The 17,500-nt window shown below is 36.2% G+C and overlaps 1 protein-coding gene across 2 annotated transcripts in view; it reads left to right on the top strand.

Moving 5' to 3' along the window:
- Nucleotides 1-17,500, top strand: part of ATP9B (ATPase phospholipid transporting 9B (putative)) — a 170,714-nt gene that overhangs the window by 108,519 nt on the left and 44,695 nt on the right. For both annotated transcript variants that reach the window (XM_075052402.1, XM_075052403.1), the window contains exons 12-13: nt 6,112-6,272; nt 16,432-16,574. In XM_075052402.1, coding sequence (XP_074908503.1) covers nt 6,112-6,272; nt 16,432-16,574 — 304 coding nt within the window. The remainder of the gene's footprint in view (nt 1-6,111; nt 6,273-16,431; nt 16,575-17,500) is intronic.

The raw sequence follows: 17,500 nt of genomic DNA, 5'->3' as shown, positions 1-17,500 counted from the left end.
AATTGAAAAACTGGATGTCTTGAGAGTTTCACTATGTGAGTGCTTTTGGTTGTTGAAGTCTCCAATATGACTAGTTAGCTTAGATTATTGAAGTAATTACTCCAAATTGATGGGTGGTCTTGAGAAGACATTTTCAATTGATAGCTTCTAATAGGAGGAGGGTATGTTACAAATACAGCACAATCCCTATATGGATGCCAGAGTTTAAGGAGCCATTAACCTTTTCAGTTTCTTAATATGCTCTGTGCACGTTCGTATCATTCTTCTGTGTGACAAATACATAGCAAAGTCAGAGAACGTAGGTTGCACAGCATCTGACTACGGGCACCTTAAGGCGCAAGTCTGTGACTGTATAAAGGTATACGAAGGGTGACTTTTTGCTAAGAAGGAAATGTAGTAGTTTCGGTACACAATCTGAATTGTTAAAGCCCTTCGAATAATTCTGAACTTTTCAAACGAAAGGAGGGAAATAAGCGACGTGGAAAGGTACAGTGCTGGGGGCTGCGTTCCCGACCGAGAGCTGGAGAAAAGAGGAGCTAGTGCCAATCTGGAGCACCCTCTGCTGCCCAAACTGGACATGGCAGGTCTCTCACTGCCACCGCTCTCCTTCTCAGCCTTCGGTCTAATTACAGCCAAATACTGAAATAAGGTAGAGGCAAATATCAAAGATTTGGCCTCCTTGTTAGATGTAAAGACAGATTCTAAAAAGAGACATCAGGTTGAAGAATATTTAGAGACGTTGGGATAGTTGAGCAAACTGCGAAAGTGTTAATGAAAAGCAGATGCGGTCAACTGGGCGTTAAGAATGGGTCACCTTCAGTCTCTCTCATGTTGATCTTTTGAAATGTGATGTTTTATTACAGATGTAGTAAAGCATTGGCGTTAGGATAAACAAATGAAAAAGATGACACACTTAAGGTTATGAAATCCGTGGCTCGTGTTTGTCAAAATGAGTGCCTTACTTCAAGCAACTGAGTCCACTATCTAAGTACAGTTGTGGACATAGCTCACTTACACTTTTTATTTTAGTAGACTGAATTAGAGAGGGCTAAGCACCTCTAAAAACCTGGAGAGGACTTTCAAGTTTCATTCTGAGTATCCGAACTCAGATGATGTTGAGTCTGGAAAGGCAACAATATAAAATGGACAAATAAAGGAGGCAGAGAGAGAAAGAAAGGTTTGAGTCTTCATTTTCTTTTAGCATTATAGATATTACTAGCTACAAAAGGGAATTTTGTTTCTTAAGTGATTAGGTTATTTCAAACATAGATATTATGCAGTTATGAATAGCCTGTTGAAGTAAAAACAGGCAAACCAGGTAATTTCAAAATGTAATAAACTTATTTTGCTTTTAACAGTGTTTAAGCCACTGTTTTTGAATATGCATCAAAACATTAAAAAAAAAAACCCAACATTATCTACTTGCAGCTTACTCTTCTTCCTTTGGATGATAACCATGTATTTCTTTTTGAGGTTTTAAAATATTTCTATTCCTTTAAATGCTTGTCTGTTGGATATGGACTGGTTTTTGTAAGAATACAGAAAAGTAATTGTAATTTGTTTCTCTGGGGATACAATTAATGCTAAATATCTAAAAATGTTTCTTGAAATTAGTGTAGAATAGATGTAATTCAGTTCCATAAACCTGCAACGTTAACATAATGCCAAATACTTCGGTTTGTTCAAAGTGATGTTGGGTTGCATTAAAGCTAGCAGGAAGAATGCATACTTTTTTTGCCAAAGGAAATACAGAAAAAGTTATTGGAATCAAATGGACTATTTTCTGTTTATTACTTTTGTATAACTCCACTGGTGTGGACTAAATAACTAAACTTTATTTCATTTTTACTAAGTAGAACCCCTCCCACCCCCCCAATTATTGCTCTAATTCTAAAATGAATAAAACTTGTAATAGGTTTTTAGTGCTTCAGAAGATGTTTTCAAGGTTTGTCGTTGTTGCTCTTGCAGAGAGGTGACTTTTTACGAAATGGTCACTTTATATATTTCAGTGTTTTCTTTGCTTTTGCTACCTTTGAATCTACTGCTTAAAAGAATGGGTAAGATATTGATTAAAAAGTGTAACATACTGTATACGAGATTTGGTGGGTTTTTTTGTTAAGACAGGCTTGTAGAGAAATGTATTTGTCAGACCTTTACTTTAGTACAGTGAATTAAGGAAAGATGCTTCCTAAACTTGAATTCACTTGCTTTACTTGTTTTGATTCATGGTTATATTAGCTTAACGTGGTTATCTGGATTGCCGAGCAGTCAAGAATTTGAATCGTAGGAATAACCTTAAAATTAGGAGATTTAACAAAGAAGGAACAATTACAGATTCTGAAGTTGCTGTACATGGTTTTAGTGTCAAAGATTAAGGTAAACAGATAATGATGTGTCTATTTAGTCTTTAAACACAGATTAATAATCTATTATTCCTAGGGACTGTAGAAAAGGTTTAACAGATTATTGAAGAAAGCCATAGGGTTACAGATATATGCAGCTAACTGTATATAGTAGTCTATATAAAAATTATTTTTTTGTAAATTATGAAATGCCGTGAATCATTTTTCTTAGGCAATGCTTGGTTTTGTCAGCCCAAAGAAGAAAGCTATAGTATTAGAATTTTAGTAATTTTAAATACTTACCTTACTCTTTGCATAGCTGCTTGCATCTAGGTTTAGACTAGAATTAATGAAAACGTGAATAATTGACTAGTATTTGAGCTTTAATAAAGTTAAGTTCAGAGCATGGATTAAGAATAGGAAAGAAAATTTTTATGCTTGTGATGCAAATTAAAGCCAAAGTCTATCTCAAACATACATACCATGAAATTTCATTGTTGTCAATATGGTGTTTGTCAGTGCAGAACTGGACTGATTACTGAAATATAATTACCTTTGTGGACAAATTTGGTGGCAGGGGGAAGTATCTCCTAAGATACTTCAGCAATATTAAAGTAGGGCCCTTAAAAAAGGCCTATTATTTCTAATGCACTTTAAACTGTAATTGAATAAAAAATGACTGCACTGGACTATTTTGAGAAATCTTTACCATTGTGCAACATGTAATTGTAGAATTTTGCATTTAAATATTCCAGCATAAAAATATTTTCTCATTTTCCAAGTAATACACTTTTTATAATATTAGAGGAATTGTTCTATTACTACAGTAATAGTTTCAGAGGGTAACCTTTCCCAAAAGTTAAGCATTCAGGGCAGCAATAGCAATATTGCTGTTCGTGTTTGACTTCAGTAGTCAGAAAGGGGGGGGGGGGGGGGGTGTGTCTTGCTTTCAACTTTTGCTAATTAAAATTTTTCTTATAAGATAATGACTTATACCTTGTGGTCCAAAATGTGCAGTTTAGACTTTTAATCATTCCTTCATTCAAAACCAAACTATTTTAAAAACTTATGGGCTTTTTTTGGTGCAGGTAGACAATGCCATACTTTTTACTGATGGTATAAGCCATTATTTTACTGAGAACCATTAGCTATTTAAAACTTCGTGCATAAATTAAAGAGGAGCTAAATGGATTTGCAGTTGTTGCCATTAGTAGCATTTTAGATTATACAGGCAATTATTGTGTTCATTATCGTAGAGCAGCCCCTTTGCAAAACTATTGTGGCTGTCTTAGACATTATGTACAAATTTTCCCTTGGAGAATAAAATTTCCAGTGGTGTGTTTAATTTTGTTAACACAGTTGTTTCAAATAGAACAAATATTATGACAAGTAGAAGAAAATTTGGTTTTCTGATATAGGAAGTAGCAATAAATGTGGAAAATTACTCCAATTCTTAAGTCATCTATTTCCTATATTGTCATAATTATTCAGGGTATGATTATTTTCAAAAGGAAAGAAATCACTTTCTTAAGATGGTATATTTTACAAATGCTTTGATAAAATCACAATGTAGTTAAAATTAAGTTTACCCACTTTTTCAATATTCAGATGAATTCTAGAGAATATTGCTGAATTTCTACATGAAATGTATCTGGATAAGTCAGCAGTGTTTCATTAGTTTGAGTGCAGAAGTTGTTTAAGTGGAAAGGCACAGAATTAAACTAATTAAGTATATTTCAGTACTTTATAGTAACTAATTTTTGAGAAACGGAGAATGCATTTCTATTAAAACTTAGTTTCTTTGTGTGCCTTAAGTAGGCTTTTGCAATTGCCTTCACTTGGCTATAGGAAATGAAAATATTAAAATTGACTACGGCCAATAGTATGATCTACATTAAAAAGGATGACATTATTAGCAACAAACCAAATGTTTTTGAGCAAGAGATTTACTGTGTGAAAATTTTTCATCATCGACTTTTTTATTCTCTTAATATCTCTCCAAACGCATTTTGGTTGGATTCCAAACTTAAATTCACATCTGTCTTCATCAATTAGAAAGGTATTAATGCTTTGAATTAGCTACGTAGCGGTGTGCAGTGGACTAAATTTAATGTTTCTGTCCAAAAAGTGGCATTCTTTCCAAAGCAGCTCTTTATTCATTTCTATTCTGGGGTGGGGTTTTTACAGAGGGCGGAGGGGGGAGCTGAGGGGAGAGATAGGCTTTCACTACCATGATGCAGGAAAAAAAAGTGTGAGGTAGTGGTTATGCATATTGCAAGACAGTGATTCTTTATTTTATTACAAAAAAAGACCAACTCTAGAAGGCCAGATTAAATCATTCCTTTCACTTTTTAATGGGATTTGGATGAATAGAGTAAAATATGCACTTTGCATTCATTGATAGCATCTTTAGGTTGAGGTAATTGAGTCTTTTTTCCCTGACTGAATGAATAATGACTTCATCTGATCCTCAGCGAGGCCTGAAACTTAGGCTGCCTTTGTCAACGCAAAAAGATCTGGGCTTTGAAACATGCTCTACTTCCCTGGCTTAATTTTTCTTCATTTTAATCCAAAAACCTATTTTTCTCAATAATTCAAGCATAAACTATGTAGTAGTTGAAGCAGCGGAAATTGCAAGATATTTGTCCTCGTTGTGCTGCTTTTTAAATGCAGCTGATAAATCAGCCGCTGTGGTCTTCAGCTGCCTGGTTCTCTAGGGAAGGGACAGCCCATGTGTAAGCAAGATTGCTGGAATTTTTAAGAACTATATTTAAAGTGGTTCTTTTGCAGACTGTTTGTTATCTAAGGAAGTCTTATGTTTTACTGGTCTTACTGGCAAGACTTGGAGATAAAAGGGGCATCTGTGATGGGGCCTAGGAAACTCTTCCTGACATAATTTTCCCACATATTTTACTGACTGCAAGAGCATCCCAAAAAGCGGAGTATATATACTTAGCTTACAGCATACATTATTGAAATGGTGAGAGTCTTAGTTACATAGCTTAAAAATATTTTTTTCATGAGAAACAGTAGATGAAAGACAGCTTCTCAGTGTTTTTGCTAAAATCTTTCTAAATCAAATACCTTTTTACTCATGAAAAGTTGAAGCTCTGTTTTACTATTTTGGTTTGAAAATGGTTATTCCACTTGATTGTTGTTGTTTATTATTATGTTAAAATAACTGAAAGCTTCATACAATTAAAAATTATTTCTATCAAATTAGGTCAGATTTACAGACCCCTTGGGGAGTATAGTTACAAGTTACAGTACACTGGTTTTGTGGATGAGAAGGTAGCTCTGGCACGTTTGTCCGTTGATTCTTCAGGTTTTTGATCTTCTAGCAGTAAACAAGCAGTAGCTACCCTACAAATATACAGCGCCAGCACTTTTGCTGCATGCGTGACAGAAGGAAAGCGTTCCTGCTCATTTGTTGATCTTTAATTGCCTTTTCTCCTGGCCCTCCTGCGTTCCTGCCCTGGATCAGGGGATGGGGGAAGAGACGTGTGAGATGTAAAGGCATTCCAAACTGGCGGGGACAGTTCCCACTGGTTCTGGGACTTGTTACTGTCCTGTAACCACAGACCATCTCTTGCATGCCAGCATAGGAACAATAATCAATTCGATTATCAAAATGCAGTTAGTTGTTACAAGTGCTTGGATTTTTAATAGGTAGGAGTAAAAAAAAGCCAATAATACCTGATTGTTTGCACTGCAAAGTGTCAATTGAAGAAAAACTAATGACTAATTTGATTTATACTTCTTCCTCTAGGTTGGCTTGCTGGATCTGGAGCTGAATCAACTGACCAAAGCCCTGTTTTTGGCTTTAGTTGCACTATCAGTTGTTATGGTAACCTTGCAAGGATTCGTAGGCCCATGGTATCGCAACCTTTTCCGGTTCCTCCTCCTGTTTTCCTATATCATCCCGATCAGGTATGTATAAGACTGAAAGAAAAACACAGATGTCTAATTTCACTGAATGTGGCTTTCTTGAAATTTATACTTGCTTCTCATTGAGAAGGAAATTGATCTTATCAGGAAGCTGAAGGAGAAGGTGCCAACAAATCTGCTGATTCTTGAAGGATCACTGTACAGAAAACAATACTGTTGTATTTTTTTGTATAATGTTAAACTTGCTGGAGTAATCAGGATATCTAATCCTTTACTAGCATAAATTTATTAATAAGGATACAATCTTGGTATATCTGAGAACGTGGTTTTAGGAAACGTGCATTTAAATGAACTGTTAGGTATATGTTGGAATTTTATTTTTAATGCCTTAAATACTGAAAAGGTTCCATTTCTCTGGTTAAAATACAGACCTTTTACTACAACAATGATTAATTTAAATTGGCTGAATAATGTAGGTGCACTTTTACAATGAGAGGACTTTTAACATGTGTAACCAAGTAGAGACTTGCCCTGAATTAATTAATTCATTAAGCATGAGTACTGTATATTCAAATTGCAGATAAACTGGAACAGGAAATAATACCCATGTGTGTAATCAAGTCTTCTGTGGACACAGAAGTGAGAACACTGACTCTGAAATGAATTTTTTTTTTCCCCCTGAGTGGGTATTTCCTTTACAAAATGGAAATATTCTTTCCTGTTAAAATACCCAGTGTTTAGATTAAGGCGATTGTTAATTTTAGATGCTCTCTGAAACTCTTCAGTTTGAGATACATCATTCAGTAAGCCCAGTGGCTAGCTGCAGAGTTAGCAGCAACTAAACTGTAGACAGGTTTAAGGCCTATCTCCTCAGGTTTGCACACAATATTTAAATTCATGTAGTATTAAAAAAAAAAAAAAAATTTCATTAGGTATTTTAATCTAACCTTACAAGATTTATGTGTTACTGTGTTCACATTTTTTAAGTACGTGTCTATGTGAAGGAAACTCTAACTTAGTTGAGCAATTTGATACTCGGGAAGTATCTGTCTTAAGGTTTTATAACTTAAAGGACCTGTATTTTCATACTATTTTTGTGTTGCAAGAGTGACTGATTCTGTTGGGAAGTTGAAGGAGAAGGTTCCAGCAAATCCCCTGGGGAGCTGAGGAGACCTCATTGTAGAAACTAGTCATCTTAGAACAGTTTCCACTTCCTTTAACTGGCTCTTGTTTTTTATTTACATATTCATATTTCAATGTTGTGATTTCTAAACACTGTTGTTGTCGTAACTCCCTTACTGCTTGTATGATGCTGCTGTTCAGGTCATGTCATCATTTGCCCCATACCCACACAGTTACTGAGTATTAAGTAACTTATCCATGTGAAGAGGCAAAAAGTGCTGCATTCAAGTGATAAGTAAAGTCTGCGTATTGCTGAAAGATGCACTTAATCATCAAAGACATGTAGGGGAAAGGAAAAATGAGCTAAGAGCATAAAGGATCACTTGTCAGTCACCATGTTCTTCCATAATAAACATACTAAGCCAAAACTTATTAAAATGGTTAAAGGACAGATATATCTTTGTTACTAGATGCAAGAGGATTAAGAGCATATAGGTGGTATAAGTAAATTTGACTCTATATTGACAGTTCAACATACTGCACTGAAAAACATGTTGATTGAGCAGCTCATTTTCAACTTAAGAGTTGTTTAGTGGACTTTTGGGATAGTTCTTTTCCAGAAATAATTTCTAGGATACACCTAATCCCATTTTTCAATTGCTTGTGGGAGATAATATGCGAAGTGGAAGTAGTAGAAAATGTGATTGGTTTAGTTTTGAGATGGACCATATAGTTACTCTATGGAAGATCAGATAGGAATCTAACAGAGAATGCTTTTTTCTCTAGAGGTTTATCTTACTTCTATACCAAGTTTTCTTCAACTCAGATCATTCGTATACAGGGTCGCTTCCCACATTGTCAGCAAAATAAACAACTCCAGTCATGCCGCTGTTCAAATATAACTACACTTCTCTTCCTCTCTTCTGGATGTTAAGTATGGAAATAACTTATTCTTTAGGCTGTATTTGGAGTGTGAACTCTTGGAGATGAAAATTACAAGACTAATGATGCTGAAGCACCAGGTGTTGTGTCCTCTCATTATTTTTAAAATAGCTATATGGGGGAAATAATGAACTTTTCACGGGTAAAGGAAATGAGCGTGGGAGAGTAGGATTGACTGGTAGAGGCAAAGCATATCTGAACTCATGCATGCATGAAATGTGTTGATTGATGGTTTTAGAGAATTCAGGAAGTTTCTAAATACAGAGCTTTTTTTTCCAGTTGTGTTTGGCTTTTGGTTTGCAGGGCAAGGGAAATTCTAGGTATGCAATAAAAATAATTTTCCATGGCCAGACATGTTTGGTGAAGATCATCAGGAGGAGGTAACTAAGTGTTAGCAGAGTTTAACTGATCTCTGCACAGTATCTTCTATAATTAATAGGAAGAGGACATTTTTTTTTTTTTTGCCCTGGGAACAGCTAGTTCCTTGTGATTCAGCTGCATCCTCAATATTCCTCTAGATCAATGTTGCTTCACTGTGTGAAGGGTATTAACCATGGGGCATGTAAGACTTCAGAAGCATAAACATAAAGCAACTGTAAAAAAAAAACCCCAACACAACCAACCAGAAACTACCCCAACAACCAACCCCCCCGCCCCCCCAAAAAAAATCCCAGCCCACAACATTGCACACATTCTGTAGTGTACAAGGAATCAAGCAAAATGGAGAAAAAGTAGTAGTAAACAAACATTGAAAGCTTAGCCCGGCTCTTAAGTGCTTGTAAGTTAGAACTATTATGCACAAAATGTTTTGAACAGCCCCATACCCCCAGAAATGTTTGGCCCTTAAAAAATGACTCTTCTCTAATTGACGTTTCTTCCTCCCCTTTGGAGGAAGCATAGCCCAGGGAGCCTCTGCAGGCAGTCTGTCTCCCTACAAAGTTAATCTATTTGAATTTCTTAAAATTTATTGGGAAAGGAGGATAGAAAGCAGTACTTGACAGACTATCCAAACCAAAATAAATCTCTCTAGGATGATGCTCACCCATTCTCTGAGTTTTTCCATGTTCCTCTGTATTCTTAGGCCTTTTTCTAGTTGGCTTTAGCCAGTTTGAGATGCATTAATGCCTATCCATAGGTTCCTCGAGTGCCACTGAGACCATTTCATTACTTGTTTTAAATAAAATCATTGATTGAAATACATTCTCCATTAGTTTACGAGATCTTGCCTGACTATGTCACCCAGTGCAGTTATCACATAGCAGGCTGGAGGAGCGTGCGTCCTCAGATATCCATGCTGCTGCTCTTTGTGATACCAGCATGGAAGTTCTTAGGCCTGTGGTGTTTCCTTTCCTCTTTTTTTTTTTTTAAATAGTAAGGTCCTTTTGTTGAACAACTTGTATTTTTTTGGATTATTTATTTTCTGAGTGACAAAGGCCAGAGGGCAAAACCAGTCACACTAATGAAAAGTCAGCACCTCAGGCGGAGGAAGATGAGGTAAAGCTTTGTCATTGTTATGCTATCTTGTACCTGGCTACCCAGTTTGACTCTATTACTGTGATTCTTTTTGGTTTCCCCCCCCAAATATGTAGCCAAGAAAGTTGGGGTGGGGTTTTTTTCAAGATAATTTAGGCTTAGCCAGGCAGTGTTCAGCGAAATTACTGCCTGACGTACACAGGCATGTGAGTCCTGTAGCTGTACATGCTTTGCCCAGCTGTTAAGAAACATAGAGGATTTACCATAAAATGATAAGGTATTGACTGGGGATCTGGTAAAAATATGTATGGTCCAGGCTCTATATTTAGTAGCAGTTTAAAGCTGGCTTGACAGGGGCTTAATCAGCTATCTTTTTAGGAGGATCCTTTAGTTTTGGTGTACACAGAAGCTGAAATGTCTTTTATCCTTTCCTTCAGACACCCCAAGGCTCCTGAGCACGGAGCCATTCTGCCAAAATAAGCTGTCCCAAACGTCCGGAAGGAACTGCCTTGCACTTAAGTGGTAAAGTTTTGGGGCACTACCTGGCTCCTGGCTGCTTTTTTCTGGGTCTTTAAGAGGAGCATTTAAAGAAGGTCATTCAGGTTATGTCAGTCTGTTTTCAGTGGGCAGCGAGGAAAACACTGCTAGGGAGTCTTGTATCTGAAATTCATTAACAGCCAATCAAATCCCAGACCATACAAATATGAAAAAGGAGGTTTTATTCAGTGTGTGTTCCTGAGATCCAGGGAACTCACACCTATGCAGGACCGTAATGCCTATCTAACAGCAGCGAGCAGCTATGCTGCTTTCAGTCATATTGTAGTTTGTGCTGTCCCTGTTGGAGTTCTAATCTGTATAACCTGTAGATGTGAGAGTATCAGTATATGTAGTCTCACATATACAGGCAGAATATATTTTAGATATATGATGCAAAGCTTTCAGGGTGGAAGAGCTAAAGACCTGCTCATCAAGTAGTTTAAGCAGTCCTTATAAATGTGTATTACGCTTCTATACCATACCATGATATATAATGCAATCTATATAGAGACTGAAAAAGACTATATAAAGCTTCTTGGTATTTTACAAACTAATTTTGACTTCTTCATGCAACAGGACCTATGGCGTGTGCCTCTCATGCTAAGAGTAAGTCTTATGCTGCCCAGTGTGGTGCCGTACTACTGCCTGAGCTAGCTTTGTGCTTTTCTTACGATGTCTGGTATTCACGCGACATAGAGAAAGCACAACCAGTTTTAAAAAAAGAAGTCATTTTTTTAACTGATGTATTGCAGTAGATCTTTTTCATTTCTAACCTTGCAACATTGCCTCTTTGCTCCTAGGTTTTTTTTCTGGTTTTAATCTAATAGTATTACAGTAAGTAATACCAAATTTGTCTGGAATACACTAAAAATATTCATGTTTTAAAAATTATTTGTCTTAGACATCTGGTGTCAATATTGTTGCCATTGTGCAAGAGGCTTAATGAAAGAAGGCATCTGACCTGATAAATGTGAAAATAACAAAGAAACATTTTTAATAGGAAGTAATTATTGTTATTCTGAACTGCATATGCCACATCTCTTGTGCCAAGGTGCTCGTTTGACATGCATTCTATTTGTATTTTGGACTCTACTGTGTTTTCAGCCTGTAAGAAATTCATAGATTAATTTTCTCATTAATTATTCCCCGGATTTCCTCCTGAGGTTTTAAGTTCTACCTATGTTACAACATCTAATTAGCTGTACCTAGGTTGCATGTGGCCCTTGAAAAACCGCGTGTGCCATAGTCGCTATAGCAATACAGGGTTGATATGCATTTTTTTTGCAACACATATTTAAGCACAAATGTGTGGGATTGAGTTCTCTTTTAAAGTTACATTCATTGCCTGGGTTTTATGTACAGTGTTATGTGTACTTTCTTTCGCTTCCTTTTATATGCTTACATAATAGACAAAATTTAGAAAAATTAGTCCAAAAGAACTACTGAGACCAATTGTGAAGCAAACAAGAATGTAGATCTGAGGTTTTTCTTTGGAGTATCAGACAGATGGCAGAGAAAACTAAATAAAAATGTATACAGTGAGCTAATCACAAAAAGAGTATTATATTGAAATTTCATCTCCAAATAAAATACAGGAGGAGGGGAATTAGGAAAAAATAAAGGGATGAGCTATGGGTTGATTTTTTTATTTATTTAGCTCTTGATAAAATATTATGTTTAAAAGAAGTAACTTCTGTTTTGTTCTATTTTTAGTTGTTTAGTGCCAGCTAATAGAAGTTGTCAGGCTCCAAAAATCACTTTCTGTGAAGATTTAACTTTCCAGGCATGTTGAAGTTAAAACACTCTTGGTTGTTTCTTGACCAGTAACGTTAAAATTACTCCGTATTGTTTTCTAGATTGTAAATAATGTGTATATCTGTGTATAGTTTAAGGCTGTTTCAAGAGTAAGGGATATAGGAAGGTTAAGCGGTATAGCCACAGGGGATTGGGTACAGTTTTGGGTACAAACATGACCCAAATACGATTTTCAGTATTTCACTTAGAAGCCCTGAAAATAACAAGATTGCATCTCAATTACTTCATTTATTTTAAAAATTGGATACCACTACAGGTGCTCATACTGCATCTGGAATTTTGGCAGGGCTTTGGTTTTTGCTACGAAACTTCTGCTTATACACAGAGCTTCTCAGGAAGTTCTTCCTGCCCACCAAAGCTCGAGTAAAACTATCATACAATTTTGATTCAAATTCATACTTGAATTTTATTAGGCACGGTATCACTGTTCACAAAATCGTCTTTGCTAACTTCATTATGTCTTGATTGCTTTTCACTGAGTCGTGAAAGGCAGAATGTTTCTGGAGTTTCTAAATGTATTTGTCTGAAACTTTCTCAGTGAAGGCCCTTGCTTATTGGCAAATGTGTCTATTTTGGCTAAAAAACAAAATCAGAAATCTTTATAAAGGGACCTAATGTCATTACAATTTGGGAGAAAATGAAGTTCAGCAGTCCTGTAAATATTAATTTGTTTAACCTAAAACACTCCTGATGTTTTTGAGGGAATAAAAGCAAAAGTATCTGGTTTTAACTAGTAGTAAAAAGAAGTGTGGATTCTGAAATGTGTTGTTGATCCGTTCTGAAGCTGAATTGCAGAGAAATGCCATGCTGGCTCTTAGTAGAATAAATCCCCAAGTTGGATAAAAGTTGCCTTAGGTTTGCCTGCTCTAGGGTAACTAATGCTGATGTTGAGAGACAAGAAACTTCACACTATTATGTTCACTAAATATGCCTGTTCTCTGCAATCAATATTAACATGCTGTGTCTGAAGATTGCATGTTAATTGGTTTGCTAAAAATTAGTGTTACTGATGCAACAATGTGCTAATGCTACATGTGATGCTGTTCTGTGCATTAATAAATGATATGTATGGAGTCTAAAATTGGATGAAATTGAGAAGGATTTAAAAACTGGTTAATTTTAAATGTTTTTGGTTCTATAACAAGGTTTCTTAAAGTCCACAAAGGATAGTATTGTCAGGCACTACAATAGCTTGGTGTTGAGTAAGCTTAGTATCTCCTTGTATTATTGTGTAAAAATTCTTGGACTTTTCAGTCAAGTATTTCTATCCATTCCTGTGAAGCTCTGTTGGAGAGACTTCTAGTTTTGAAAGCAAACGCAGTATTAACAGGCCTCCATCATTTTTAGTGTTAATGACAGTGTCCATAATGTGCTAGGTGATGGCTACAATGATTTCAAAGACAAAATTTTTCTCTAAGACAACAAGCTCTAAGTGAAGGAAGTCCAGAGCAGGATACAGTGTACAAATTTTAGAATTAATACTAAAAATGCATCTATAGCCCTCATTTTTTGATTGTTCTTTTTTTCATTATTATTATTTTATTCCTGTTTAATTCCTTATTCATCTTAACAATTCAAGCATGTACTCAATATCTCTCTGTATGCCAGAAAGCTGTCTTGGAGAGTCATTGGGGAGATGTTATTTCTCTGGAGGCCAGTGGTGCCAGCTTTCTATTACGTCCATCAGCATAAAGGGAGTACACTTTGTTCCATGTAGTGCATGCTGGAAAGCTAGGGTATTTCCTAAAATGCCTTGATGCTTTGAAATACAGATTTCTCCTCACCGCTCAGCAAGAGAAGCTGTCTTTTTTTTTTCTTCTTACCTTTAAATTATATTTAAGTGAGATTATAATTAAATTCATGTAGAGAGTGTTTAGAACATCAAAACCAGGGTAACACACACGCTTATAAAAGATGCAAGTGAAGATGGGAACTGCACTTCAGCTTTGAGAGACTTTTCTGATTTAATCTTACTGAAGTACAGTTTTTGCTATCTGGATGACTTTGTAGGTCTCCACTGGTAGAGCAGCCATGTGGATTTCTCTCTGTGTGCCACGTACCTGAGATTGCAGCTCTTAAATAGAGCTTTTATCACAGAATTCCTGTCTCGGTTGCCCAGGCAGAAAAAAACTATTTATAGCCCAAATGCCTCTTTGAAGTGGCGTGATGAGCAGCTTTCATCCTTCACTTACTCTGCTTACTCCTGGCTGTTCTTAAATAAAGTAAGTGTGCTCGCGTTTCTCTTCTCAAGCTAGTCAGCATCCTTTGTACTTGGCAGACTAACTAGCAGGTTCCTTTCCCGTAGAGTAGTAAATCTTTTGCTGTTCCTTCTGTTGACTAATACATATCTCAGTGTAAAGTGTGTTACATTGATTCTTATATTCTAACTCTGCAAGTTAACAGATATACATCATACAAATACTGGTTGCTCAGTACTCGCTCTGGATTGAGTAAGACAGCATAAAACTGTAGTTAACCAGTGTGACACAAGTGACTTCCAGTATTTTTCTCCTTGTTATACTGTAGCATTTTCAATAAAAAGAATATGGTAGAGTCCTTCCTCTGTTGTCTGTCCTATTTTTTTTTTACATTTATTTGTGTGTCTGAAGGCAGCTGAAATTAGGTATGATACTGCAAAACTAATTGGGGTAAAAGGATAGTTTCCTGCTGATGATGATTTTAATGGGAAAATAAGAGCTAGATAAAGAGCAAAAGACCATCTTTAATGGTCAAGTATCTTGTATCAAAAAGGCTTGTTTCTTTTTGTGCTGGAACATGTGTTGTCTTCTGCTGTACAAAGGGGAAGGAAAGAGGGGCTGTGGAATAAACTGAATTTTCTCAGTGTGTGTTGAAATTTCAGATGTTCTCACAATTCTAGTTAAATGCATCTCTTCTTTATGGGATATTGCAGTTTGTGACTCACCATTCCCTTCGCTGTTAGCTCAGGTAATTCACAATCAATCTGTCGCTGTGGTTGCAAGAGGACAGACGAAAACTGTTGGTGGCTGCTGTTTTGGTTATCCTGTAAAGCAGCACTTCAGGACTGTTAAAAAAGGTCTGAAGAGCATTAGCAGTATTTTGACCTTGATAGATACCTTTGAACAGTTTTAAGTCATGTTACTGTAAACCTGCTACTGAACTTGGGACTCTGAGTCCTGTGCCCTGGGCAAGTTAGCTACAAATAGTCCACGTAGCCACTTTCCTAGCTGGTTTTTCAGTATTTCTGTTAGAGCAGAGTCAACAGCAATGAACATGTGCCTATTCCTTAGTCACTGTTCCTCTGACATGGTAGCAGGAACATGTTGAATAGCTAAAGGAAAGTAGCGTGTTAAAGTTTTAGATCAAGGTGGCATAGAGTTTTGAGTTGGAGCATTTATTCTGGGGGAAGAGCATTGTGATTAAAGGTATCTATGACCAGCATCAGTGAAGATTTTGTTATTATAACGTAGGAGTACAAGGTGCAAGGGCAATTGATTCTTGTATGACGTAGACATGGAAATATTAACAAAAAAAATATGCAGACACCGAGTGAACTGGAAAAAAATACTTTTGATTTTGCACTTCTGTGTTTAATCAGGAAAACTTGCTGCAAATGACAGTTTCTAGTACAGAGCTACCCAAAGGTTCCTTATTGCTGCTGGCAGTAGCAACTGCAGCCCACATGTTATCACATCAGGGTACGTTTCTCTGCTTGGGCACTATTCTCTTTTTGCAGTAGAGAGCCTCTGTAACGATATTTTGGGAAGGACAAGCAGCATTGTTGATTGGTTGTGGTGGGAAAGAGAAGTTGACAAATACAGTTATACTTTCCTAAAGAAAAAATAGGTTTTTTGAAAAAACAGTGACTTGAAGAGGTACAAAAATATTTGTACTTTCACATCATAAAGAAAATGTAGGTGGTGGGGTTTTGGTTTTGTTGGGTTTTTTTAACAGATAAAAACTGTGACTTGAATAGCAATCTGGTCTTGTTGATAAAGTGTATATAATGATCTCATCTGTATAAGTGAAGTAATGTAATTCTGTCAAGAATCTCCACAAAGTCTTGCAATCTGACCATGGAGAAGGCATGGTATTGCATTTGTTTGTATTGCAGTAGCTTGTAAATATCTGGGATGGAGCCTGAATTTCTAATGTGATATGTACTCTACAAACACATAACAAAAGCATTGTTCCAAAATTTTTGTTGCGTATAGTTTTAAGATTATTATTTTTTTTCAGGTATCCTAAAAAGAGCTTCTAGTTTTATTTTTATGGTTATAACTTTCACTTTGCCTACTATTCACACTGATTATGGTATAAATTTCCTTTGCAGTTTACGTGTGAACTTGGACATGGGTAAGGCAGCCTATGGGTGGATGATTATGAAAGATGACAATATTCCTGGAACAGTTGTTCGAACTAGCACCATACCAGAAGAGTTGGGACGATTAGTTTATTTACTAACGGATAAAACAGGTATATCAGGTTACAATTCTGAAATATGATGACTTTTATAAAATTTCTAAACTTTCTTCTATATTTGAATATGTTAATATAAGAGTAGATTTAGACTACTGATTTTTATTTTTCAGTAAAAATTTTAAGCATGTGTGTAAGGACTTGGTACCAGTACCAACAGGCTTAGGTAGGCCGGTACTTCCATGTGGAAGTCAGTATTTGGCAGTAATCCCATTTATTCTGGTGGGAACACTCCTGCTTTAGTAACAGGACACTGGACAGCATTAGTAAGAGTACTGTATATCTTACTCCAAAAAGACTCTGGATTAGCACTCAGGATGCTATTTTATTCTGCAACTCATTTCTACTGCAATATTGTACGATAGTAACAGTGAAGAATGGCTTTCAAGAGAGCAAGTCATTTCCAAAACAAGTCATAAGATCAGCCTCCAACAACACATCTGTTATCCCCATGAAGTTAGTTGCTCTTTACGTTACAAAGACCAGTTCTAGAGCTGTTGTATGATTTCATCTTCATAACTGTAACCTGTTACTATACCTGACCTGGTATGCTGGAAAGCCCAACCCTTACCAGGATCAGAAGGTAGGTAAGTGTGTGAAGCAGTAATAGCTTGCACTATGCTGCTGTCTGCCATTACGACTGAAACTTGTTACAGTCTTACTATGCTCTTAATTCTGGATGTATTTAAGGAATCTTAAAGTTTATTTTGGAAAAGGTCATAATAAATAACAAGTTAAGTTCTGTAGCAAATACAGTGTTTCTTCTCCTTTCTTGGTTCTTTCCTGAGATTGAATAAATCAGTTCTGGTAGACATACTGGTTTTTTTAAGAAGCTGAACTTTTGAATTGAGAAAGTTGTTGATCAAACAGCTGAAGAAATTTTTTAGTGGTTTTAAGTAAAATATAGTTCAAAATGGTGAGAA

This window comes from Buteo buteo, chromosome 20 (assembly GCF_964188355.1).
Source record: "Buteo buteo chromosome 20, bButBut1.hap1.1, whole genome shotgun sequence".
Taxonomy (NCBI): Eukaryota; Metazoa; Chordata; class Aves; order Accipitriformes; family Accipitridae; genus Buteo; species Buteo buteo.
This window is presented reverse-complemented; position numbering and strand designations above follow the sequence as displayed.